Source organism: Rana temporaria, chromosome 1 (genome assembly GCF_905171775.1).
Source record: "Rana temporaria chromosome 1, aRanTem1.1, whole genome shotgun sequence".
NCBI lineage: Eukaryota > Metazoa > Chordata > Amphibia > Anura > Ranidae > Rana > Rana temporaria.
This window is the reverse complement of record NC_053489.1, coordinates 500,391,988-500,419,546: the sequence shown is the minus strand read 5'-3', so window position 1 is coordinate 500,419,546 and position 27,559 is coordinate 500,391,988. Positions and strand designations below refer to the sequence as shown.

The 27,559-nt window shown below is 42.4% G+C and overlaps 1 protein-coding gene across 2 annotated transcripts in view; it reads left to right on the top strand.

Moving 5' to 3' along the window:
• The window catches only part of SCLT1 (sodium channel and clathrin linker 1), a 274,496-nt gene that overhangs the window by 158,793 nt on the left and 88,144 nt on the right, over positions 1 to 27,559 (top strand). For both annotated transcript variants that reach the window (XM_040330836.1, XM_040330841.1), the window contains exon 14: positions 7,810 to 7,908. In XM_040330836.1, coding sequence (XP_040186770.1) covers positions 7,810 to 7,908 — 99 coding nt within the window. The remainder of the gene's footprint in view (positions 1 to 7,809; positions 7,909 to 27,559) is intronic.

Here is a 27,559-nt window from a genome sequence, read left to right as displayed (position 1 = left end):
TAGTTAGACATCTACTGCTTAGCTAGACCATCTACTGCTTAACTAGACATCTTGGTCAATCTGATTTGTCAGCTGCACCATATTTCGTCACTTTGTACATTAATTGATGCCTTTTGACACTGTGCAGTTAATTAAATAATTATTGTGCTTCCGAGCATGAGATCTTATGTTAGTGTCACTCCAATTTATATAATTGCTGTCACTCTAGAATTGCACACCAGCCTTTTGGCTTTCACCCAAGAGAAAATGAAACCTTGTTTAAAGGAGGTCAAATGTTACCTTCTGTCTGTAGCTCTCTAGCTGACCTCAGCCTCAAGTATTCTTGTTAAAAGTGCGTTAATTATCCAAATGCCCTGGTTATCCAGCAGCTGCATAAGAAGGCTTTGCAACCAGATGTGGGGTCTGTTCAGGTGAGCTTCTCCACTTGTTTACCTAAGGACGCATTAAGGGATAAAGCTGGATTTAGCTACATGAAATCCTTGTGAACAGCAATGTAAACTGGTTAAATAGACCGTCAGAAATTAGGCATAGAGACTTTTCAGCATTTGCTTTGACTTGTAATTTATTATTTGTTCAGTGGTTGGTCTGTGCATTCATGTTTATATGAAATATGCATCATCTCTATTACTTTAATGTTCACCTAATTGGCCTACCAGCAAGTAAGTTAAAAATATATATTTGAATTAATTCTGAACTCTGGTGCTAGTTTTTTTTCTACCAACCTCTTCACCAGTTTTATGTCTCATTAGTTGCAACTGTAGTGACCTCACAACTCCGCTCATATCTATTTTAAAAGCTACGCTGGTAGCCATGCTCCTCCCTCCTTAGTATTCTTAATAAAGGAAAGCAAGGAGTTCAGGTTATGTAATTGTATCGGCCTTAAAACACATTCACGCCTAAGCACTGTTCTAGTGTGTTTCATGTCTAGAAGTGTTCTCCCATGCATCCATTGCTAGTTATGAAAAGTTTAAAGCCTGTACACACGATCAGTCCATCCGATGAGAACGGTCTGAAGGACTGTTGTCATAGGTTAACCGATGAAGCTGACTGATGGTCCGTCACGCCTACACACCATAGGTTAAAAAAACGATCATGTTAGAACGCGGTGACGTAAAACACAACGACGTGCTGAAAAGAACGTAGTTCAATGCTTCCAAGCATGTGTCGACTTGATTCTGAGCATGGATTTTTAACCGATGGTCGTGCCTACTAACGATCGGTTTTGTCCGATCGGTTAGGTATCCATCGGTTAAATTTAAAACAAGATTGCTTTTTTTTAACCTATGGATAAATAACCTATGGATCGGTTTTGACCGATGAAAACAGTCCATCAAACCATTGTCCTCTGGTTAACCTATCGTGTGTACGAAGCCTTAGGCCGCGTACACACGATCAGTCCAACCGATGAGAAGGGTCCGAAGGACCCTTCTCATCGGTTAACCGATGAAGCTGACTGATGGTCCGTCGCGCCTACACACCATCAGTTAAAAAAACGATCGTGTCAGAACGTGGTGACGTAAAACACAACGACGTGCTGAAAAAAATGAAGTTCAATGCTTCCGAGCATGCGTCGAGTTGATTCTGAGCATGCGCGGGTTTTTAACCAATGCTTTTGCATTCTAACGATTGGTTTTGACCTATCGGTTAGGTGTCCCATCGGTTAATTTTTAAAGCAAGTTCTCATTTTTTTGACCGAAGTTTAAATAACCTATGGGGCCTACACACGATCGGTTTAGGCTGATGAAAACGGTCCTTCAGACCGTTGTCCTCTGGCGATCCTATCGTGTGTACGCGGCCTTAGAGTGCAGTTTGAATTCCTTCCATTAGGTGCAATGCAAGGCCTTCAAGGTCGTGTTTTACCTCATTGGGTTTCCACTACACAGGTATATTGATAGGCCCCAATACATGCCTAAATTAGGCCATGTCCTCTTTGATGCTTGAGACAGCAGATTAGCCTACACATTAGCTCCAAGCGTTTCTCCAGGTGCAGTTATTATTCTTTTACACCAAGCAACAAATAAACCTCCTGAATGATCACCCTCTGTTATAAGCTAAATCATCTTCAAAAATCAAAGGAAATTTTGTATTTAGCACTTTCTCTAAATTGAGGCTTTTTCCGATAAAGAAGATTTAGCATGTTTTTTTTTTTTTTGTCTTTGCACAGTTTTAGGTTTCTGTATAAATTTAGAGTTACTGCAGGTTTCTACATTTAATGGTGTTATTCTACAATTTTCATTGGGATCAATTTAGAAACTAGGTTTAGAAATGTTTGTTTAAGTAAAGTATAAAGTGATCCTTTGCCCAAACTATCACACTAAAGTATTTACATGCTATAATCAAGCAGTATAAGCACCTTAAAACAAGCCCACATTCACCTCTGTATCTGTAGTTATTGGGGAGAAATTAATTCTACATTTCACAACAGAGATACAGAAACCTTAGCTTTTAATCCATGGAGAACAGCATCTTGGCAACCTGCCAGCTCTCTAATGTAAACAAGTAAGCCTATAAAAATACTTACCTGTAGGTACAGTGAATATCTCTTAAGTCCCCATTCACACCTAGGCGTTTTGTCGCCTGTAGTGTGAGGCCGCTGCCGCCAGAGGGCTGGAAACACATTGCCCTCTATGGAGATGGTTCACATCTCCACGCCGGACGCCTGTCGCCTGCCGCCTGAAAAAAGGTCCCGGACCTTTTTTTTCAGGCGGCTTTCGGCGTTCGGGGACCATCTCCATAGAGGGGCACATCTAGGCGGACAATCGCGGCGTTTTGTCGCCGCAAATCGCGGTACAAAATGCCGCTATTTGCCGCCGCAATTCGCGGGACAAAACGCCGCGATTTCGTCCGCCTAGATGTGAATGGAGCCTAAGTCTGTACGGTTTAGGAGATATTTACACTGAATGCAGCCGGTGACGCCTGGGACTTCCCTTCAGAGCTCCGTGCCATGGCCACGACTCCCACACGCATGTGCGAGAGTTGCATCATCACAGCTCGGCCAATCAGAAGGCCGGAGCACTTGAACTCAGAAGGAAGACAAGCTAAAGATGGAAGCCCTCTCAGCGGTGACAGTGCACCACTGGAGGTAAGTATTTCATAATGTGCTAGTATGCATTGCATACTAGCACATAATGCCATTGTCTTTCAGTTTTTTTTTTCTTTAACTGCTTGCCGACCGACTCACCCCCATATATGTCGGCAGAATGGCGCTGCTGGGCAGATCGCCGTGTATATATACAAAAGTACTGAAACGCCCTGCCTAGCAGTACCACTCGGTGCTTAAAATATAGCTAAACAGATGTATTAGAGCAAATAAGATGTGGATGACAATGTGTAGCAGCTGCTTAAAAATAACAAAACATGCATAAACAGTATTATTAAAAAAACTCAGAGAGAAGAGTCCACAATAGCCCTGTAGTAGCGCTGCGATCAAACCATCGTTTGAAAGACTTCTGTATATAGTTCATATAGATAACAGATAACAGTTAGTGAAGCAGGAAAGAATATCTGTGATTGGTCAATGGTCTTAGCATAAGTGCTCCTTTCACCAAGGGATGTTTACCGCGTTGGAGGATTTGGTTCCCCTTATGATGAGCATATATGAGCATTCAATCACCATCCACTTCCAGCGTTTATATTCTCCACCATAGGTTTTAGTTGATATATGGTTCCGCAATCACACGTGAGGGAAATAAATATCCATATAGAGCAGTACCATTTAAAAAGTTTAATAAAACCCCATAGTACCCCCTTTACATATATGTGTACCAGAAATGTAAAAACTCAGGCAAATAAAATAGTGTGATCGCTCAGACTAACTTGACCCTGAAGACTGCTGTTTCTTAGTTCTTCCAGCGTCTTTCTGGTTGCAGGTCCGTGGAGCGCACACGTTACTTCCGGTTAAGCGATGAGGAGTCACGTCTTATACGTCGTCTTTAAGGCGCAGCATTGTGGGCATCACGGAGAGGAAGAACGGGGAAATGCTAATGTAAAAAAGCATTTCTCCATTCTTCCTAGTGACAGGACACTGATCACCGCTCCCTGTAATCGGGAGCGGTGATCAGTGTCGTGTCACACACAGCCCATCCCCACTACAGTTAGAACACATCCCTAGGACACACTTAACCCCTTCAGTGCCCCCTCCTGGTTAACCCCTTCACTGTCAGTCACATTTACACAGAAATAAGTGCATATTTATAGCACTGATCGCTGTGTAAATGTGAATGGTCCCAAAATAGCGCCAAAAGTGTCCACTGTGTCCGCCATAATGGTAAAAAAAAATATTAATAAAAATGCCATAAAACTATCCCCTATTTTGTAGACGCTTTAACTTTTGCGCAAACCAATCAATAAACGCTTATTGCGATTTCTTTTTTTTATACCGAAAATATGTAGAAGATTACGTATTGGCCTAAACTGAAGACATTTTTTTTATTATAGCAAAAAGTTAAAATATTGCTTTTTTTTTTTTTTTTTTATTGTCGCTTTTTTTTTGTTTGGGTAGAGATAACTGGTAAACTTGTTTTAACCACTTAAGCCCCGGACCAATATTGCTGGTCAAAGTCCAGAGCACTTTTTGCTATTGGGCACTGCGTCGCTTTAACTGACAATTGCGCGGTCGTGCGACGTGGCTCCCAAACAAAATTGGCGTCCTTTTTTTCCCCACAAATAGAGCTTTCTTTTGGTGGTATTTGATCACCTCTGTGGTTTTTAGTTTTTGCGCTATAAACAAAAATAGAGCGACAATTTTGAAAAAAATGAATACTTTTTACCCTAATAAATATCCCCCAAAAATATATAAAAAAAACAATTGTTTTCCTCGGTTTAGGCCGATACGTATTCTTCTACATATTTTTCGTAAAAAAAAATCGCAATAAGCGTTTATTCATATTTTTTTCCGCAAAAGTTATAGCGTTTACAAAATAGGGGGTAGTTTTATTGCATTTTTATTAATATTTTTTTTTTACTACTAATGGCGGCGATCAGCGTTTTTTTTTTCTCCGGAACTGCGACATTATGGCAGACACTTTGGACACTTTTGACACATTTTTGGGACCATTGGCATTTTTATAGTGATCAGTGCTATAAAAATGCATTGATTACTATAAAAATGACACTGGCAGGGAAGAGGTTAACACTAGGGGGTGGGGAGGGGTTAAGTATGTTCCCTGGGTGTGTTCTAACTGTAGGGGGGGGTGTACTCACTAGGGGAAATGACTGATCGCTGTTCATACATTGTATGAACACACGGTCAGGCATTTCTCCCCTGACAGGCCCGGGAGCTGTGTGTTTCGAGCGATCGCGGATGCCCGGCGGTAATCGCGACCGACGGGCACGCGCGCGGGAGTCAGGAGCGAGCGAGGGTCACGCGCGTGCCCCTAGTGGCCGCTTCGTGAGACGACGTAGAGCTACGGGCTCTCACACAGGAGAGCCAACCTGCCGCCGTAGAACTGTCGGCATGTAGTTAAAGTGTTACTAAACCCACAAAAGTAAAATCTGTCTGTATATGCAGCTTGTTATACTCTTTGTGGAACCTAAGGGGTTAATCCTGCGCATTGTGTAAAAAAGGCTGTTTTTGATCCCGTTTTCTCTGATCTTCCCCTTCTTCCGCAGTCCCCAATCCATCTCATGATAGTACAGATTCTTTTGGGCACATTCTCAGTTTGATGTGTATTGCTAGAGAGTTTTTTTGGGAGGAGTGTGCATATGATCAGCTCAAGAATCAGTCAGCACTGTCCAGACAGAGAGTCAGGGGTCTTGCAGCCTCATATGACATAAAAGAAAATACCGCGCTAACTAAATATATGTGAACCATAAAACAGCGGCAGCTCTGCCGTGAGATAACACAGAAAGTCAGTAAGAAAAATGTAAAGGCTGCGCTAAAATGTCAGGTGCCAATAGTGAAAAAGGTGACATATACCAATAATAACATATAAACATAAATTAAGTGCTAGTGGTATAAATATTAATGAAATACTATGAAAACTGATATGAAAAGTCCATAAAACCAGTGAGAGGAATAATGGATAAAGCCGGCTTCTACATATGGACATGGTTTTATTGTTCTTGCTGTAAGTGAGATTTTACTTTTAAATAAATAACACGTTTTAGGCCCTATTCACACGGACGGACCATTCAGGTCCGCCTGTCAGTTTTGACGGCAGACCTGAACGGCCGCTCCATGCAGTCCTATGGAGAGTCGGATGTCAGCGGAGACATGCCTGCTGACATCCGACCCGATCCGCCATAATCAGACGTATGGCGATACGTCCATATCCATCCATATCGGATCGGGTGAGATCTGATGAAAACGGACATGCTGTCCGTTTTCATCAGATCGCTCCATAGGAATCAGCGGCGCTGCACAAGCCCCTCCCGGCTCAGTTAGGAGAGAAGAGCTTGTCATCTGCCAGCTCAGCGGAGATCTGCGGACTGATCTCCCGCTGAGCTGGCGGGAGCAGGCGGACTTCGTAGCGACGGAGTCCGCCTCGTGTGAATGGGGCCTTACTGTATTACAATAAATTGCATTTTCATGTTCTGTGTACTGTGGAAGACCAGGTATAGTCAATGCAGGGTTCTGGGTTTAGTAACACTAATGCCGCGTAGACACGATCATTTTTCAGCATGTAAAAAAACTTTTTAAAAAAAATTCATTTCAAATCATCGTGTGTGGGCTTCACATAATTTTTCGGATTCTGAAAAACAACAAAAAAAAAAATTCGAACATGCTGCATTTTTTAACAACATTTCACACTTTACTTTTGAAATTAATTAAAAAGAAAAAAAAAATTGAAATACAATGAGGGAAAATGACAAGTATTAAAAGCCTGTGTGGCCTTACAGTTGGAGAATCTTGTGCTTCACTCCATTTGAAATATGCACTGATTATATTTTTTTATTTCATTTGTTTCAATTTTGTTGTAGGTATTGTGGGCCAGATCCACAAAAGGGATACGCAGGCGTATCTCCTGATACGCCGTCGTATCCCTGTTTCTATCTATGCGGCTGATTCATAGAATCAGTTATGCATAGATATCCCTAAGATTGGACATGTGTAATTGTTTTACACTGTCGGATCTTAGGATGCAGTACCGCGGCCGCTGCTGGGGGCATTTCTCGTCGTAAACCAGCGTCGGGTATGCAAATTAGCACTTACGGAGATCCACAAAGGTTTTTCCCTTCGTGAAGTCGCTGTAAGTGTTAGTTTGCCATCGCAAAAAAGATAGGGATGCTTTTACAAAGTGTAAAGTTGGTAAACCATGTAAAAGTATACCCGTCTTTCCCGCGTCGCTGTCAATTTTTTTTTAAATTTTTTATTTTTCCCGCCGCAACTCTTTTTTACCCGTCGCGATTCACAAAACTCGGCGCAACGTAACTTTCCGCAAAGCACGTCGGGAAAATAGCGTCAGGAGCATGCGCAGTACGTCCGGCGCGGGAGCGCGCCTAATTTAAATGGGACTCGCCCCATTTGAATTGGCCCGCCTTGCGCCGGACTGATTTAGGATACACCGCCGCAAATTTCCAGGTAAGTGCTTTGTGGATCGGGCACTAACTTGGGCAATTTGCGGCGGTGTAACTTAAATCGGAAATGTTACGTTGCGCCCGCTCGTTGTGGATCTGGCCCTGTATTCTTTAACTCAATGCACATTAGGTTGTGCAATTATAAGATATACATTCTGTATATTGTCTGGTCTATGAAGAAGCCTTATATGCCCATATTACTTTAAACTGAAACTTGTTACTGAAATAGTTTGTATTTAAGGGTATTCTATTGCAAATGGTTGATTGGTAGATGAACTTTGTCTTTTACAGGCACTTTTAAAAGAAAAGCAAAAGCAGGAAGAGATAGAAAAAATGAAGGAAGTAATAGCCAAAATCATTCAAGAAGCTGCAACGAGAACTCGAAAAGAGGTAAAGTTGTCCACTCTCAGACTTATTGAATAGCGCTTTTGGTAAGTTTTAATATGTCAAATGATGATTAAAGTGGTTGTAAACCCTCACATACAGTGCCTTGAAAATGTACTCATACCTCCTTGAAATTTTCCACATGTTACAACCAAAAAGCGTATTTTTTATTTTTTTTATTTCAAAATCTTTTACAAATAAATATCTTAAAAGTGTGGCGTGCGTTTGTATTCTGCCCCTTTCACACTGGGGCGGGAGGCGCGGTGGCGCTATACCGTCGGAATTGCCGCGGGATTCGGCCACTAGCGGTGCGGTATTAACACCCGCTAATGGCCAATAAAGGGTTAATACCGCCCGCAGTGCGCCTCTGCAGAGGTGCATTGCGGGCGGTATTACCGCGGTTTACCATTGTTTTAAATGGGAAGGAGCGGTATACACACCGCTCCTCTCACCGCTCCAAAGATGCTGCTTACAGGAGATTTTTTTCTCTCCTGCCAGCACATCGCCTGAGAAGGCTAGGCAGGAGTTTTTTAGGCGCTATTTAGGCGCTATTTTTAGCGCTGTACCGCCTGAAAAACTCCTCAGTGTGAAAGGGGCCTTACTCTGATACCCCTAAATTAAATCTAGTGGAACCAATTTCCTTCAGAAGTCACCTAATTAGTAAATAGAGTCCACCTGTGTGTAATTTAATCTCCGTATAAATACAGCTGTTCTGTGACGAGATTTGTAAGGCCCCATACACACGAGAGGATTTATCCGCGAATACGGTCCAGCGGACCGTTTCCGCGGATAAATCCTCTCGAGGTTTTCAGCGGATTTCTCTGCGATGGAGTGTACTCACCATCGCATTGAAATCCGCGCCGAAATCCTCTGGCGATGACGTGTCGCGCCGTCGCCGCGATTATGACGCGGCGACGTGCGCGACGCTGTCATATAAGGAATTCCACGCATGCGTCGAATCATTACGACGCATGCGGGGGATCCCTTCGGACGGATGGATCCGGTGAGTCTATACAGACCAGCGGATCCATCCGTTGGGATGGATTCCAGCAGATAGATTTGTTTAGCATGTCAGCGAATATTTGATCTGCTGGAATCCATCCCAGGGGATAAATATCCGCGGAAACAGATCCGCTGGAGTGTACACACCATAGGATCTATCCGCTGAAACCCATTCGCTGGGATTTTTCAGCGGATGGATTCTATCGTGTTTATGGGGCCTTAGTGAACAAACATTATCATGAAAAAATATCTAAAGCTTTGAACATCTCATGGAACACTGTTCAATTCATCATCCAAAAATGGAAAAAGAATGGCACAACTGTAAACCTACCAAGACATGGCTGTCCACCTAAACTGACAGGCTGGGAAGCCGCTGATTGGGAAATGTCTCACTGCCTGTGATTAGCGCTCCGCAGTGTAAGCTTCCTGGCGGGCTCAGGCATGTGAAGCTGCGAACAAGCCTGAGCCCATCCTTGCTTGGCAAAGAGAGCATTCATCAGAGAAGCAGCCAAGAGGCCCATGGTAACTCTGGAGGAGCTGCAGAGATCCACAGCTCAGGTGGGAGAATCTGCCCACAGGACAACTATTAGTCGTGCACTCCGCAAATCTGGCCTTTATCCACTTCCAGACCTGCGCACGACGATGTACGTCCTATTTTTAAAGATTGATATCTTGGTAACGGCAGCAGCTGCTGCCACAACCGAGGTATCGATCTTTAGTGTGCGCGGTCTGGTACACGATAACGGCGGTCTCCGCGGCGAGATCGCCGTTATCGGTGGTGGGAGAGGGGCCCGTCCCCTCCCGCCGCTCTCCCGCGCCCTCCGCCGCTTACCGGAGCCGTCGGTAGCGGTGGAGGAGATCGGGACCGTTCGGCAGCTGTGCGGGGACGAGACTGAAGGAAAAATGTCCTTCGCCCGTCCCCATAGCTCTGCTGGGCGGAAGTGACGTCAAAACGTCAGTCCCGCCCAGCCTCTTAAAGAGACAATTTTTTTTTTTGTCATTTGAAAAAATTACAGTTTCAAATTTTTTTTTTTTTTTTTTGCATTTTAGTCTAATTATGAGATCTGAGGTCTTTTTGACCCCAGATCTCATATTTAAGAGGACCTGTCATGCTTTTTTCTATTACAAGGGATGTTTACATTCCTTATAATAGGAATAAAAGTGATCATTTTTTTTTTTTTCAGTGTAAAAAGTAATAAAATAAATAAAAATAAATAAGAAAACCCCCAAAAAAAATGTTTTAAAGCGCCCCGTCCCGACGAGCTCGCGCGCAGAAGCGCAAAAATACGCGAGTAGCGCCCGCATATGAAAACGGTGTTCAAATCACACAAGTGAGGTATCGCTGCGATCGTTAGAGCGAGAGCAATAATTCTAGCCCTAGGCCTACTCTGTAGCTCAAAAAATGCAATCTCTAGAATTTTTTAAACATCGCCTATCGAGATTTTTAAGGGTAAAAGTTTGACGCCATGCCACGAGCGGGCGCAATTTTTAAGCGTGACATGTTGGGTATCATTTTACTCGGCGTAACATTATCTTTCACAATATATAAAAAAAATTGTCTTATTTTTTAATTAAAAAAAGTGAATTTTTTCCAAAAAAAGTGCGCTTGTAAGACCGCTGCGCAAATACGGTGTGACAAAAAGTATTGGAATGACCACTATTTTATTCTCTAGGGTGTTAGAAAAAAAATATATATAATGTTTGGGGTTTTTTAATTAATTTTCTAGCAGAAAAAACTGTTTTAGTCTTGCAAACACCAAATCTGAAAAACACCTAAGGTCTGGAAGTGGTTAAAGAAGAGTGGCAAGAAGAAAGCCAGTGTTGAAAGAAAGCCATAAGAAGTCACGTTTGCAGTTTGTGAAAAAGCCATGTGGGGGACACAGCAAACATGTGGAAGAAGAAAACCTGTTAGAGTCTGCAAAAGACTTCAGTTCAACTTCCTGCAGGACAATGACCCTAAACATACAACCAGAGCTACAATGGAATGGTTTAGATCAAAGCATGATCATGTGTTAGAATGGCCCAGTCAAAGTCCAGACCTAAATCCAATTGAAAATAAGTGGCAAGACTGGAAAATTGGTGTTCACAGGCGCTCTCCGTCCAATCTGACAGAGCTTGAGCTATTATGCAAAGAAGAATGGGCAAAAATGTCACTCTCTAGATGTGCAAAGCTGGTGGAGATATAGCCTAAAAGACTTGCATAAGTAAATGCAGCACAAGGTGGTTTTACAAAGTATTGATACAAATGCACACCACACTTTTCAGATATTTATTAGTTAACAATTTTTAAAAACTATTTATCATTTTCCTTCCACTTCACAATTATGTGCCACTTTGTGTAAAATCCCAATAAAATACATTTACGTTTTTGTTTGTAACATGACAAAATGTGGAAAATTTCAAGGGGTATGAATACTTTTTAAAGGCACTGTATACCCAGTGAAGGGACTGACTTCAGGTCATACACAGAGATTAAACAAATCCTCCTACGTGAGTTGTACCTGTGTATCTCCTGCAATTTCTTCTGTAGATCATTCTTATAACACACAGATCAAAGGATTTTTTTCTTGGCTCTAGCAGCAGGAAGCTGTGATCTTAACATAAAACCAAGTATCAAATATAAAAGAATCAAAAAGTTCAAAATGATAAAACAGCGCTAAAAAGAGTGGTAAAGGTAGCTCATGAAGGAGCTTAAAAAGAGGATCTGAAACAGTGATGCGTAGAGTGTTCACTTGAAAGGTGTTTGGTGCACCCCACACCAATCAGATGAATGCACCCAAAGCAGTAAGAAAATGATAGCTGTGGAATACCTCCCCTGCAGGGGTAGAGCTTACCACAGCCAGGAACAATGCACAGTTATTAGTCCCTTGAGTACATCACTATCAGGCCCCATACACACCATAGAATCTATCCGCAGATAAATCCCATCAAATGGGTTTCTGCGGATAGATCCTATGGTGTGTACACTCCGTCGGATATCTATCCGCAGATAAATCTCCCCTGGAATGGATTTCCAGCAGATAAATATTTGTCGACATGCACAGAATATCTATCTGCTGGAATCCATTCCAACGGATGGATCCGCTCGTCTGTACAGACTTACCGGATCCATCCGTCCAAAGGGATTCCCCGCACGCGCCGTAATGAATAGACGCATGCGTGGAATTCCTTATATGACAGTGTCGCGCCCGTCGCCGCGTCATAATAGCGGCGACGGCGCGACACGTCATCGGCAGAGGATTTCAGCGCGGATTTCAATGCGATGGTGTGTACACGCCATCGCATTGAAATCCTCTGAAATCTTAGAGAGGATTTATCCGCGGATACGGTCCGCTGAACCGTATCTGCGGATAAATTCTATCGTGTGTATGGGGCCTTAGTCCTCAAACTCTGTCACGGATGATCATAGGGGGACACATGTAATGAGACAAATAGATACAGACACAAATGATAGTGCAGTAGTCTAAATAAAACACTCCATATGTGTAGTATATTGATCCCCGATGGTAATGCCCGTACAGAGAAATCACTTGTAAATGAGCCAAAAAGTAAGGTAAGCAGAGCGATATCACCGCAGTCACCGCCGTCCTTTCAACGCCAGAGGCCGCACTGGTCCTATGGAGCGTGATGTTGTGATGGTCGAATCCGCAGATTCGACCATCACAACATCACGCTCCATAGGACCAGTGCAGCCTCTGGCGTTGAAAGGACGGCGGTGACTGCATTGATATCGCTCTGCTTACCTTACTTTTTGGCTCATTTACAAGTGATTTCTCTGTACGGGCATTACCATCGGGGATCAATATACTACACATAGGGAGTGTTTTATTTAGACTACTGCACTATCATTTGTGTCTGTATCTATTTGTCTCATTACATGTGTCCCCCTATGATCATCCGTGACAGTTTGAGGACTGATAGTGATGTACTCAAGGGACTAATAACTGTGCATTGTTCCTGGCTGTGGTAAGCTCTACCCCTGCAGGGGAGGTATTCCACAGCTATCATTTTCTTACTGCTTTGGGTGCATTCATCTGATTGGTGTGGGGTGCACCAAACACCTTTCAAGTGATCACTCCACGCATCACTGTTTCAGATCCTCTTTTTAAGCTCCTTCATGAGCTACCTTTACCACTCTTTTTAGCGCTGTTTTATCATTTTGAACTTTTTGATTCTTTTATATTTGATACTTGGTTTTATACTTTTAAATGGTCTCCCATTTATTTAAATAGCTGCTTTTTGGATTTTACCAATTTTATATTTATTTTGGTATTTCCTGCTCTCCTTTTGAGATTGTCACATCACCTATCACTTGGGCTTTGTTTTCTAACATTGTTCTTTGGCGCCGGGTGTGCATTGTTGGCCTTTCTTGCACCTCACTTTCTGTGATCTTAACATGGTTGTAAACCCTTACATATACCTAATGAAGTGACTATCATCAGGTGATACACAGATATGAAACAAATATTCCTACGTAAGCTGTAGCTGTGTATCTGTAGCCATTTCTTCAGCAGATTGTTCTAAAAACATAAACGGGAAAGCATTTCTCTTTAGTTCTAGACACAGGGGTGGGGATCTGAAGTCTTCACACAGCTGAAAGCTCTGAGCCCTGGTTGTAGGGGAGGGACACACCCCCCTTCACACAGTACATGGAACAAGCACAGCTGTGGACAACAGCCACAGGCTGAGTACTGCAGCTCTGTCCCCATCACCATTTTAACTCTTAGGCCCCGTACTCACGACCAAACATGTCTGCTGAAACTGGTCCGCGGGCAAATTTCGGGCGGATCGGACAGGTTTCCAGCGGACAACTGTTTCCTGGACTTGCTTTAAAACAGTCCGCTGGAAACCTGTCCGCCCGGACATGTACGGTCGTCTGTACAGACCTACCGTACATGTCCTGCCGCCCGCCATCCCTCGCATGCGTCGAATGACTTCGACGCATGCGTGGAAGCATTTTAAAGGCAGGCCGCCCACGTTGTCGCGGCGACACCGCGTCATCGATGCGGCGACACCGCGGACACGCCCCGCGTATTGTTTACGTGCGGACCTCTGTTCGATGGTGTGTACAGCCATCGAACAGAAGTCCCCGGGCAGACATGTCCGATGAAAACGGTCCGCGGACCGGTTTCCTTGGACATGTCTGCTCGTGAGTACTCGGCCTCAGTTTCAGGAAAAGCTGCCTGAAGTGACTCATACTGAGAGAAGAGGAAAGCCGAGAGAAATGGCGCTCAGTGCTTTCGAGAGAGACATACAGGCCCGGATTCACAAAGCACTTGCGCCGACGTATCTCGAGATACGCTGTGTAAGTGCAAATATGCGCCGTCGTATCTGTGCGCCGTGCCCACAAAACTAAGATACGCCTGAAAATAGGCTTCATCTGACCGACGCAACTTGCCTACGCCGGCGTAGAGTGGGCGCATATTTAGGCTGGACGTATTTGGCGCTCCCATTGATTTTCTATTCACATATGCAAATGAGGGAGATACGCCGATTCACGATCGTACTTGCGCCTGACGCAGGCTAAGACTGGTGCGTGTAAGTTGTACATACGGCGTAAAGTTATGCCCCATAAAGGAGGTGTAAAAGTTGCAAAGTTTATTTGTATAATGTAAAAGATGATGTTATGCCGAGTAAATTGATACTCAACATGTCACGCTTCCAAATTGCACATGCTCATGGAATAGTGCGAAACTTAGGTACTTGAATATGCCCATATGCGACACTTTAATTTTTTATTTTTTTTTACAGGTTACATGTTTTGATTTACAGAGGAGGTCTAGTGCTAGAATTATTGCTTTTGCTCGAACGTTCGCAGCAATATTTTACATGTGTGGCTTGAACCACGTTTTCATATGCGGGCGCGACTTACATATGCGTTTGCTTTTGCGAGCGGACGGGGCACTTTACATTTTTATTGTTAATTTTAGTTTAATTTTTCTAGTTTGATGCTTTCTTTTTACATTTTTCCTTTATTTTTTTGATCACTTGTATGCCTATTAAAAGGCATGTAAACATCCAATGTAATAGGAATATGGCATGACAGGTCCTCTTTACAGTGAGGGTCAATGAGTCCCCAGTTCTCACCTCTAGGCTGGGAAACCTGCTAAAAAATAAAAAGATCTCAGCTTTCCAGCAGCATTTTTTCAAATCGCATCATAACATCGCGCCTAGCCTCCAAGCAACCATAGAGACTCCGGGGACCATCTGGCTCACCGGAAATCTCTATTGTCAGCATCCGGTGCCAGCAGATTCCCTTCTCTGGCTCACCGATCGCACAGGTGAGTTGGTAGAAGCACCAGCAGAGGAGAGGGGACATCCCCTTTTGCCACCTATAAGAACAATCTAGCAGCTTAACAGCCTCTGTGCTCATTCTTATGGTGAAGGGAATCGCCAGGTCTAAAATAAGATATCTGAATGATGCCTGTAGCTGCAGGCATCATTCAGATATCACCACTCAAACCCAATGACACCATATGACTTTGGGCGGGCGGCAAATGTTTAAATCTTACTAGAACCAAACTTAACTGCATGTGGAGTTTGAGTCCTACCCCACTTGCTGCACGTGTAGGTCCTTAGGAATGCTCAATTTCCTGTCATAAAGTGGAGCTAAACTCAATCTGGGTTTGTAAAGGTTCGTGTTTTTTCACCTTAATGCATCCTATGCATTAGGGTGAAAAAACACCTTGCACTCTCCGGCACCTCCGAGCCCCCTGTTTTACTTACCTGAGCCCCGAACTTCAGTGGGCATGATCCCGTGCCGCTTTCCAAACGGCTTGTCGGCTCTTCATTGGTTAGATTGATAGCGCAGCCATTGGCTCGCTCCCGCTGCTGTCAATTAAATCCAATGACGTGGCATGCCAGGGGGCGGGCCGAGTCATACACTCGGCGGCTATGGCCGCTGACTGTATCACACGGGAGCGCGCCCGCAAGGTAACCCCCTCGGGAGATAGCTTCCCAGAAGGGGTTAGCTCTAACAGGGAGGAGCCGGGAGAGCCATCGTGGGACCCCAGAAGAGGACGATCGGGGCCACTCTGTGAAAAAACAAACTGCACAGTGGAGGTAAGTATGATATGTTTGTTTAACCACTTGCCTAAAGGGCACTTTCACCCCCTTCCTGCCCAAGCCATTTTTCAGCTTTCAGCGCTGTCACACTTCGAATGACAATTGCGCGGTCGTGCAACACTGTACCTCTGTGGTTTTTATTTCTTGCACTAAAAAAAAAGAAGAGGAACAAGTTTAAAAAAAACACAATATTTTTTACTTTTTGCTATAATATCCAAATTTTTTATAAAACAATTTTTTTTCCTCAGTTTAGGCCGATATGTATTCCTCTACATATTTATTGTAAAAAAAAATTGCAATAAGCAAATATTGATTGGTTTGCGCAAAAGTTATAGCAGCTACAAAATAGGGGATAGATTTATACAATTTTTTTTTTTTTACAAGTAATGGCAGCAATTAGCGATTTTTTTTTTTCATCATGACAGCGATATTGCGGCGGATACATCGGACACTTTTCACACATTTTTGGCACCATTCACATTTTATACAGCGATCCCTGCTATAAAATGCATTGATTACTGTATAAATGTGACTGTCAGGGAAGGGGTTAACACTAGGGGATGATCAAGGGGTTAATGTGTTCCCTAGGGAGTGATTCTTACTGTGGGGGAGGGGACTGACTGGGGGAGGTGACTGATGGTTGTCCCTAGGTACAAGGGACACACCATTGGTCTTCTCTCCCTGACAGGACGTGGATCTGTGTGTATCACTTTAAGGCCCCAGTCAGACTTTGCGTTGGGGTAACGAGAGTTTCTGCTTGCAATTCTGAAAGCATGATGTACACACATTTCCGTGTGTCGCACATAGGACAGCCCATTCACTGGGCTGCCCTATGCGCATTTGTCACTACAGCATGTGACAATCACAGCATAATCACACCAAAATGCGTGTCACACACTATGCCATGATTTGGAATTGTGAAATAAAGGAATATATTTGTACATAAAGTGTCAATATAAAACCACAGCGCTATGAGAATAAATTAATATTCAAATCTAAATATGCAAACACAAGTGTACAATGAGATATCACAATATTAAGTAAATAACTTATAAACTTGTAAACATGCAAAGTAAGTGAAAAAAAGTGTGAGAAAAAGTTCGTGACGCTACAGAATACGTAACGTATTCAAACAAGAAAATTCATGTGACTTCAAGAATAGTTGATCCACTTTCCAGGACTTCCACCACACCTCAGTGTTCAGTGCTCCAATCCCCCTCACAGTGGACACTCACCACAATCATATGCCTCCCACTCTCGTGTTTGGCTAACGAGCTTGTAATAAGAGTATCTCCAGGGTATCACCAATATATATCCAAATGTTAATTCCGAGAAGTTTCCAAAGTGATAATGCAAAACAAGAGAAAAAATGCACAATAGTGTAAAAACGTAAGACCAGTTTATTAAAACACTCAAATGAACCTTCAAAAGTTGCACTCACAAATCAGAATCACAAAAACAGCTTTGTGTGATAGCAGATCACTGCACACTTCAAACTCCTTAACTGTAGATAATAGTGGTCACGGCGGACCCTCGATTACTGTTACACTCACACAAAAAAAGTAATAATTATAATACTGATCTGCTAGTAAGGTCCTTCTTTAACAATTAGTAAACCGCTGTGTGATATGCCAATGTGCCATATGTACATTGCACTTCCGTCTGGGCTTTTGCTGCGATCAATTGTTTATTGGCTGCGACGTGCATGTGACCAGCTGGTCGCGTCCCCCGTTGCTAGGACAACGCGGCACCTTGACGATAGACAACACTCACTCATCATTTCCGGCAAGGTAACGTGTCACAAGAGATACGCAGCATGATTGGCTGCGCTCAGTGCTGCTGGACTGACAAGTGAGACGTCATACACAGCTCCCGCCCATAGATACGGCGATGCTTTCACCCTATTGGACGCGCCATTGCACGTGACCCGGTGACGTATTCGCTGCCAGATAGAGCGATACACACAAGCAGAGGATGGCGTCTCGTCACTCCCTGCTCTGATTCGCTGCTATATAACCCCAGGTATATATAAAAGAGGGAAGTGGGGATTTGGCCATACCCATGAATAAGACAGGAAGTCGAAACATGTCGGGGCGTGGCCTAATCCATGTTTGAAAAGGAAAGAGAGAAAAGAAGTTCCAAGTTACAACTAGGAGTGTTTGCAGCCATCTTTCAGCTGTTTTTGTGTTATCGAGTGAAGGAGTTATCATTTGAGGTGGTGTGCTGTGCCAAGGATTGCGGTGAGATCATTCGGTTAATCGAGGGTCCGCCGTGACCACTATTATCTACAGTTAAGGAGTTTGAAGTGTGCAGTGATCTGCTATCACACAAAGCTGTTTTTGTGATTCTGATTTGTGAGTGCAACTTTTGAAGGTTCATTTGAGTGTTTTAATAAACTGGTCTTACGTTTTTACACTATTGTGCATTTTTTCTCTTGTTTTGCATTATCACTTTGGAAACTTCTCGGAATTAACATTTGGATATATATTGGTGATACCCTGGAGATACTCTTATTACAAGCTCGTTAGCCAAACACGAGAGTGGGAGGCATATGATTGTGGTGAGTGTCCACTGTGAGGGGGATTGGAGCACTGAACACTGAGGTGTGGTGGAAGTCCTGGAAAGTGGATCAACTATTCTTGAAGTCACATGAATTTTCTTGTTTGAATACGTTACGTATTCTGTAGCGTCACGAACTTTTTCTCACACTTTTTTTCACTTACTTTGCATGTTTACAAGTTTATAAGTTATTTACTTAATATTGTGATATCTCATTGTACACTTGTGTTTGCATATTTAGATTTGAATATTAATTTATTCTCATAGCGCTGTGGTTTTATATTGACACTTTATGTACAAATATATTCCTTTATTTCACATACTATTTATTTAAGCAGCAGCTAGGCGCTTCAACTTCTTTCCATCTGGCGCAGTAGTGGGTTATCATTCGGGCGCAGTTTTTTGATACCCCAATCATCACATGATTTGGAATTGCTTAAAGTGAACAGGGCCTAAAACCTGATAAATAGTAACAGTAGGGGCCTCAACAATATGCCAGAATGAGGGGTTGGCTGAGGGTGGCATTCCTGAGCAACAGAAGTGATCTTCAGTCAGTGAACACATGCATGGGTTTTCTATCACATTCAGGTTGGGGACAGGTCTGCAACCCAGGTGTGACAAGGATGAGGGGTTTAATACCCCTGCAGGGTGTATGAAGCACCGAAAGTACAGGGGAAGACTTTGAAGACTAAAATGTTTACAAGGACTTACCATATCAGTATTGATATCCGTTTTGCTCACCTTTAAAAAAAAAAATTGTCTCACTGCTCTTTCAGTTTGCATAATCACCTGAAGGTCAAGAAGACAGCTAAGAACCTTTTGCTTCATTTCTTATAGCAGGTGTCATAACCCTTCCTGCTGCTTCTTTCTAGTGAGAGGAGTTATCCGGTGACCCCGCCTTTTATGACGTCAAAGTCCCATCATGCTCCGGGCGCTCGCTCTCCACCTTTCCTGACCTGCTGGGCTATGTGCTCAGATAAGGGTCTGGCTGTTTTTTTTTTGGTGTGGGGGATTCTCCTTAAGATCCATACCAGACCTAAGGGTCTGGTATCATCCTGGGGGGGGCCTCACGCAAAAGTTTTTTTGAATTTTCGCGGGGTTCCCCTTCAAGATTCTCCACACACGAGTCGCCCCGCAAGTCGGATTATCTTGATCCGACTTCTGGTGCGATCTCTTTTCAAATCAATGGGCTCCCATAGGGAACCATTGATTTTTGAATATAGAAATAGAGAAAGAAAAACGTGGCTGAAAGCTAGCGCGGCTTTTTTCCTGGCGTCTGTACTAGCGTTACAGCCCATTTTTTTTTCATTTTTGTTAGGGCAACTAATTTGAGGTGGTGGCTGGTTGTAAATAGTAGATATCCATTTACATCTTTTAACTATTCTGTCCACAATGTTCTTCCACAAATGCATGGAGATATTTTAGGCATGCCCTTTAAAGGCATAACGAGCATAATTGCTAGACACAAGATTTTAAATAAGGGCAGTTTTTTATGCAGTCAGATCATGTTTGCACATCCATCCACTTTCTAATGTCTTTAGCTAGTTTTTAATGAATTTTCCACTGTATGTAACCATGCTAAGGTTTACCAAAGAACTGAAAAGAAGGCATCAACCCCCATAGTATTAAACCCCTTTCACACTGAGGTGCTTTACAGGCGCTATAGCATACACAGCTCCTAAAGCGTCCTTGCCAATTGAAATCAATGGGCAACACTGGCAAAGCAACGCTGCAGCTGCGCTTTGCGGGCACCCTTTTTTGGCCCTTTAGCAGGGGTTAAAAGCGATAGTGCCGCAAAAACTACGGTAGAGCGATGCAAAAATTATAGTAAAGCGCCCTGCTAGCACTGCAAAAATGACGATTTACTGCCGACGCCCAGGTGCTGCCAGTGTGAAAGTGTCCTAATGATTAATTATAACATCATTTCATGAATGCAGTATTTTTTCTTAGTTCTTTGGATAACCTGCATTGTGCACTGATCCTTCACGTGGGGGAAAAAAAATTATTTTAAGACTGATGAGCATTTACCCAATTAGTCTGTATTGTAACCTTCAGTCTGTTTTATCCTTCAACAGTATATTTTAGTTTTTGTCTCTTGTGAACATGTTATGTTGCTGTGCATGGGAAAACATTCTCCATCTGTGGCCAGAACCAAGTCTGGACCTTATTTATCAAAGTGTCTTTTCCTGTATTGCCCCAGAGTAAGAAGATACATATATTTTATTTTCCATTATTTTGAATCTAATTGGTTGCAGTGGGGCAAGACTGGTTGTCTGGGACAGTTCTTTACTCCGATACTTTGATTAATGAGGCCCGCGGTGTGTTACCACTTATAAAGTTTATAGCAATGGATTTGTTGTTTCCTATAGCCTGGTAATATCTGGAAAAGCCATCCAATATGATTTCATAAGAATTTCTTTTGAAGTTGGAAAATCTAATAAAAGCAAAATCATACTGCACTAAATAGGATTTTGGCATTGGACTAGGTCTGCAGGGAAGTGTCAGTCTTCTAATAAGAAACTTTCCCCAGACATTAGAGACTAAATATATATTAAAAAAAATGTTCTATTGTTTTGACATTTTGACCTTGGGTAGTATTTTTTCAGTGGGCTAATAAGCCATCTGGTGGTTACCATTTGTTAAGTAAAGTGAATACTCCCAAAAAAGGTTTAGATATTAACATATTTTACATTATATACCCTAATTAAGCCTTCCAGCCTCCACTTGCTGTAATTTCATCTTCGGTTACCATGGGTTGCTGGAATAAAAATCTCTCAATTTACCCCATCAACACAGGCAGCGTTGATTGGGCAATCCCTCCCACAGAGCCGTCCCTGCGTGGCGTGACAAACGCTGGCGCCAATGGCCCTATTTAAGCCAGCCTGTGACTCCAGGACTTTGCTGGATTATCTCCTCAGCTCCTTGTATACCTTGACCTTGCTTCCTGATCTGTGACTACCCGTTGTGACCCAGCTTGCATTGACCACCCTTCCTGATCTCCCAGTTTGACCCGTGGCCTGCTTCTGGACTCTGGTACTGCTTCCTGATCACCCGACTTGACCTACGGCTCGTACCTGGACCCTGCTTGTGTATGACCCTGGCTCGGCCCTGTGTATGCTCTGGACATCCCTCAGTGGCTAAGCTCATCTGACTGCAAGCAAGCACCTGGCCAACTGTGCTTCTTTGGGCACCGCGCTCCCTGTTCCCAATTCTAGGGGCACGCTGCACTCAGCCGCAAGGGGAGCCCACTTAGCATCTCGATCTCCATACTCACACCTGACAGATTATTGCTAGCAGCTATAATAACCACTAGTAATAATCGTATGTAAAAACCAACAGGCTGGTTGTTCAGCCTTCCCATACATGGTTTGAATCTTGGTCGGTCCCTGCTGAACCAGCAAAGATTTGAACCATCTATAGCCGGCTTTACACAAGGTGCCATTGCATTTCAGCAATTTTAGTTATATGTAAGTTACCCTCTTCTGTAAAATTTAACTAGTTTACAATACGTTTTCTTAACACATTTTCGACTCTTTATTTCCCTATACATAATATTTTTTCAGGGGAAAACATGTTTCCTCTGTTTGTGTGAGGGTGGCTGGACGTACAATCTTTTTCTATATCTCCAACACAGAGTATCTCTGTCCTGCTGAGCTTTGAGCCACCTGTTGAGTCAAATCCAGTGGTTCCATATTAAACTTTAGCTGGAGCTCACATTACTTGTTTTCTGGAAAGAATGAATCTTTGGTCCCTTTTAGGCTTTGGAAACGAGTAAACGTTGCTGTGAGTTCTATGCTTAGAATTTGGTGTTGACAATTATTATTCCTTGCTGTGTGCTGAGATGTATAATGCTGAGCAGGAGCTTCAAATATATTGTTGGTCGTTCATGACCAGACCATATCTTCGTATAAACCTCTTTAAGAAGCAATGATTTTGCTAGGGAATGTACAGTATATGGCTATTAAGTTGTAACGCCACCCTTGTTGTAGAAAAATAAACGATCCTCTTCAGGGTAACTAAATACAGAGGGGATTTAGCAATTGTTATTGCACAGTTTACCAGCTGCAGTTCTGTTAAGATTGTCACATACTGTACGCTTCCTTCCCACACACACACTTTTTTCTTCTATTTTTCTCTTGATCTTTTCTTGGTTTGTCTTTGTTCATGTTAACCCTAGTGCAATTGGGGGTCACCCTTAAGAACTATTTTTATTATAAATTGGAAATAACCAATGCCATATCAGAACCTTAATAAACAGGGAAGATACTGAGAAAAAAGTATAAAACTATACTCTTATTAGCTAAAGACATAAGTGGAACTGCAATCTTATTTGCGCCGCGGTGTATGGTATATAATCTTTCCTGAGAAAAGCCATTCAGCTATCACTGGTATATATACCTTGAACATTTTACTTTCATTTTTCTTGTCTGCCAAAGAAACTCTTCAGTGCAGGACACTATATTATACTATACTAGAACCCTGTAGGTCGAGCGTAAAGAGAAGCTGAAGCTAATTCTCACATCGGTGCCAACATGTAGAAGCTGAATCTTGAATGTGAACTTTGAGAATAGTAAACACTGAGGCCAAAATTGGACGAATACATTAAATTTTGTAGAAGGTACCAAATTGGGCAGGGGAAGGAATGAATTCCAAAATCCTACAGAGTTTGTAATGTTCGTTGTAAAACATTTGTTTAGGCTACGTATTGCTTAGCTTGTCCTTTTTCTATCCTCTGTAATATGACATTATGTAGACTCAACATTCCATAATATTTGCTTCACAAAGATTTTAAGCAGATACAAAACTAGGCCCTATAAGTGTGTTCAGACTGCATAAGCCCTGTATCCTGCTATGACTAATGCTGTCCAGGGTGCTCTGCAGCACCCTATAATCATAGGACAAACTAATGCCTTGGAGATAGAAAATTGCAAGCAAGCACATTCTAATGTATGCATCCACTGCATTAAATATTAAACGGGAATATAAACCTACACAGCGCTGCAAAAAGAAATCTGGCCACTCTGCAGAAAGATCATCTTAAGTTGGTGCTGGACACTTTTTCTAAACCGCTGGCATTAAGCACTAAGTAAGAGATGCCAAGTGTTGTAAAAGTAACAGAATCAACACTTGTAAAAGGCTGTGCTGTTTCGCCAACAGGATACTGCATATTTTTACATCCTACATATTTTATATTACTCATTTTCCTGGAAATGCAGAGCTGTCAGTGTGGAAGTACAAAGATTAAAATGCAGACGTTTTACTTTTATATCCTTTCCTGATTCCGGATATACAGATTTTATCTAAGTGTAAATGGCTTTCCTCATGTTGGTTATTTCATGCTATATACTGTAAACTGAAGAATAGGGGGGCATATATCGCCTGCTGTTTGCAAACTATGAGCCCAATTCGGGCAGGGCTGGACTGTGACAAAAATTTGGCCCTGGACTTCATCCAGACTGACCCACTTTGACAGGTCTCTCCCATGGCGGCCGGACAACTCCGACACACACCCCCCCGGCCACCCAAGCGCCCTCTCCCCCTTCACTGGCTTTATTAGAGTAGAGCGGCTGGTACTGGTACTTTTATAGGCAGTACCAGTGGGGAAGCTAGACAATATTTCACCCGGGGAAAAGAATCAGTTCGGTGTCCCCCCTTATGGGACAAGATTAGGCAGAAGTGAGAAACTCTCAGGCCATAGCTGTTGAGTCAGCGGTCTGTCCCTCTCCCCATGCTCCTTTGTCGTCCCCCCTGCTCCTCTGGTCCTCCCCCTGCTTCTCTGTTCCCCCCAGGTGAGCACTGCGGGGAGGGAGTGGAGGTGAGCGCTGCAGGAAGGGAGAGACAGAGAAGCGGAGGGGGGCAGCGGTCTGCTGTCACTGAAGCCGGCCCACTGAGCCATCGGCCCACCGGAAACTCCCTGTAGTCCCAATGACCAGTCCATCCCTGAATTCAGGTATCTATCTGGTGTAGGTTGGGCTGTCCTGGGCCTAGTGAGCAATAAGGAGAGATTTAAAACATTGTAAGCTTTCATTATTTTGCACAGATTTTTCAAGTTGTTGGAAAAGCCTTATGATTAAACACTATTTTTTCTCTAGAAAGAGGCAGTGAAGCTTTAATGAGTAAGTAATAAATAATTGAAGTCCTATGACACAGTGCCACATTTGAATGTATTGCAAAACCAGATGTATGGTGGACTTTACTTGCACAACAGTGTACACATGTTATATAAAAAAAAAGAAAATGTAAGTTTACTACAAAAATGTTAAAACAGCAATAATATAAAAACCTGTTTTGGGTATACATAACAATAAGAACAGGGCTATATGCTATATGTTGTATTCACTAACTGCAGAATCATATTACATATACAGTGATGCAGGCAAGTTCTCCTAATATTAGGTTATGGTCATCATTCCTCATGGGTCAACATGTTTCTCATTTAAACTTCCTCAGGACTTGTGAAGATGATTGCAGCTGTAAAATAACTATACAAAAGAAACCCAAATTTTATAATCATACATAAATAATTATTGGTTACCAATATCATTTGCATCAAACATGCATAGGCCACACCTTGGCTATAGCATACAACCTACGCGCAAAAACTCCCTGGGCAAGCACCTGGGCAATAAGAAGGAACTAAATGACGACCAAATAATCCTCAAACACCTACATTGGGGATCGAAAGTTTGGGCACCCCAGGTAAAAATTTGTATTAATGTGCATAACGAAACCAAGGAAAGATGGAAAAATCTCCAAAAGGCATCAAATTACAGATTAGACATTCTTATAATATGTCAAAAAAAGTTAGATTTTATTTCCATCATTTACACTTTCAAAATTACAGAAAACAAAAAAATGGCGTCTGCAAAAGTTTGGGCACCCTACAAAATTTATAGCATGCACTGCCCCCTTTGCAAAGCTGAGACCTGCCAGTGTCATGGATTGTTCTCAATCATCGTCCGGCAAGACCAGGTGATGTCAATCTCAAAGGTTTTAAATGCCCAGACTCATCTGACCTTGCCCCAACAATCAGCACCATGGGTTCTTCTAAGCAGATGTCTAGAAAACTGAAACTGAAAATAGTTGACGCTCACAAAGCTGGAGAAGGCTATAAGAAGATAGCAAAGCGTTTTCAGATGTCAGTATCCTCTGTTTGGAATGTAATTAAGAAATGGCAATCATCAGGAACAGTGGAAGTTAAAGCAAGATCTGGAAGACCAAGAAAAATATCAGACAGAACAGCTTGCAGGATTGTGAGAAAAGCAATTCAAACCCTACGTTTGACTGCACAATCCCTCCAGAAAGATCTGGCAGACACTGGAGATGTGGTACACTATTCCACTATAAAGAGATACTTGTACAAATATGGTCTTCATGGAAGAGTCATCAGAAGAAAACCTCTTCTATGTCCTCACCACAAAAATCAGCGTTTGAACTTTGAAAATGAACATATAGACAAGCCTGATGCATTTTGGAAACAAGTTCTGTGGACCGATGAGGTTAAAATATAACTTTTTGGTCGGAATGAGCAAAGGTACGTTTGGAGAAGAAAGGGCACAGAATTTAATGAAAAGAACCAATGTCCAACTGTTAAGCATGGGGGTGGATCAATCATGCTTTGGGGTTGTATTGCAGCCAGTGGCACAGGGAACATTTCACGAGTAGAAGGAAAAATGGATTTAATAAAATTACAGCAAATTTTGGATGGTAACTTGATGCCATCTGTGAAAAAGCTGAAGTTAAAAAGAGGATGGCTTCTACAAATAGATAATGATTCTAAACACACCTCAAAATCCACGGGGGGTTACATCAAGAGCCGTAAACTGAAGGTTTCGCCATGGCCTTCACAATCTCCTGACCTCAACATAATTGAAAATCTATGGATAGACCTTAAAAGAGCAGTGCGTGACAGACAGCCCAGAGATCTCAAAGAACTGGAAGACTTTTGAAAGGAAGAATGGGCAAAGATACCTTAAACAAGAATTGAAAGACTCTTGGCTGGCTACAAAAAGCGTTTACAAGCTGTGATATTTGCCAAAGGGGGCAGTACAAGATATTAACTCTGCAGGGTTCCCAAACTTTTGCAGACACCATTTTTTTGTTTTCTGTCATTTTGAAAGTGTAAATGATGGAAATAAAATCTAACTTTTTTTGACATATTATAAGAATGTCTAATCTGTAATTTGATGCCTTTTGGAGATTTTTCCATCTTTCCTTGGCTTCGTTATGCACATTAATACAAATTTTTCCATGGGGTGCCCAAACTTTCGATCCCCACTGTATACAGGAAAATGTAGGTTGATGCTTGATTTAGTTACATTTTTTCTGTATAGGTGTTTGTGGGTTATTTGGTCATCATTTAGTTGGTTATTATTCGGTTTTTCTTACTGCCCCGGTGCATCGCTGTATATGTAATACGATACTGCAGTCGGTTACTACAGCATATGGCAAGCAGCACTGTTTTACTGCTTTGTATACCCAAGAACTCTTTTATATTATTGCTGTTTTAACATGTTTGTAATACATACTGTATATATTTTTTAATAATATGCATAATGTACCAGTAAAGTCCAACATACATTTTTTTCTCGGGCTCTTTTCACATGTACAGTATGTGCCACTGGAACGTGTGCAATATCGTATACTTTCCTTTAGCACATAAAAACATGCTATGGGCTATGCTGGCACAGTGTGGTGCCTATCATTCTTAATGGGATCCCAAACATAACAGCCCTAAATTGTACCACAGTGTTCATGTAGTTTTAAAATTAGGTCCCCATACTTGTTTCCTGCAATTAGCATAGTTTGGGCAGCCCATTTACATGAATAGGCGGCCCTAAACACATTGCACAAAAACTTATGCATACTGTCACACCTGTGGGTAGCAGTAAAGCGGGTTCGGTTTTCCCCCTTAGAACCATAATGCAAATACTGAAAAACAGCTTCCAGCAGTGTAGTGTGTCTGCTACGCGATACTAATATACAGGGAGTGCAGAATTATTAGGCAAGTTGTATTTTTGAGGATTAATTT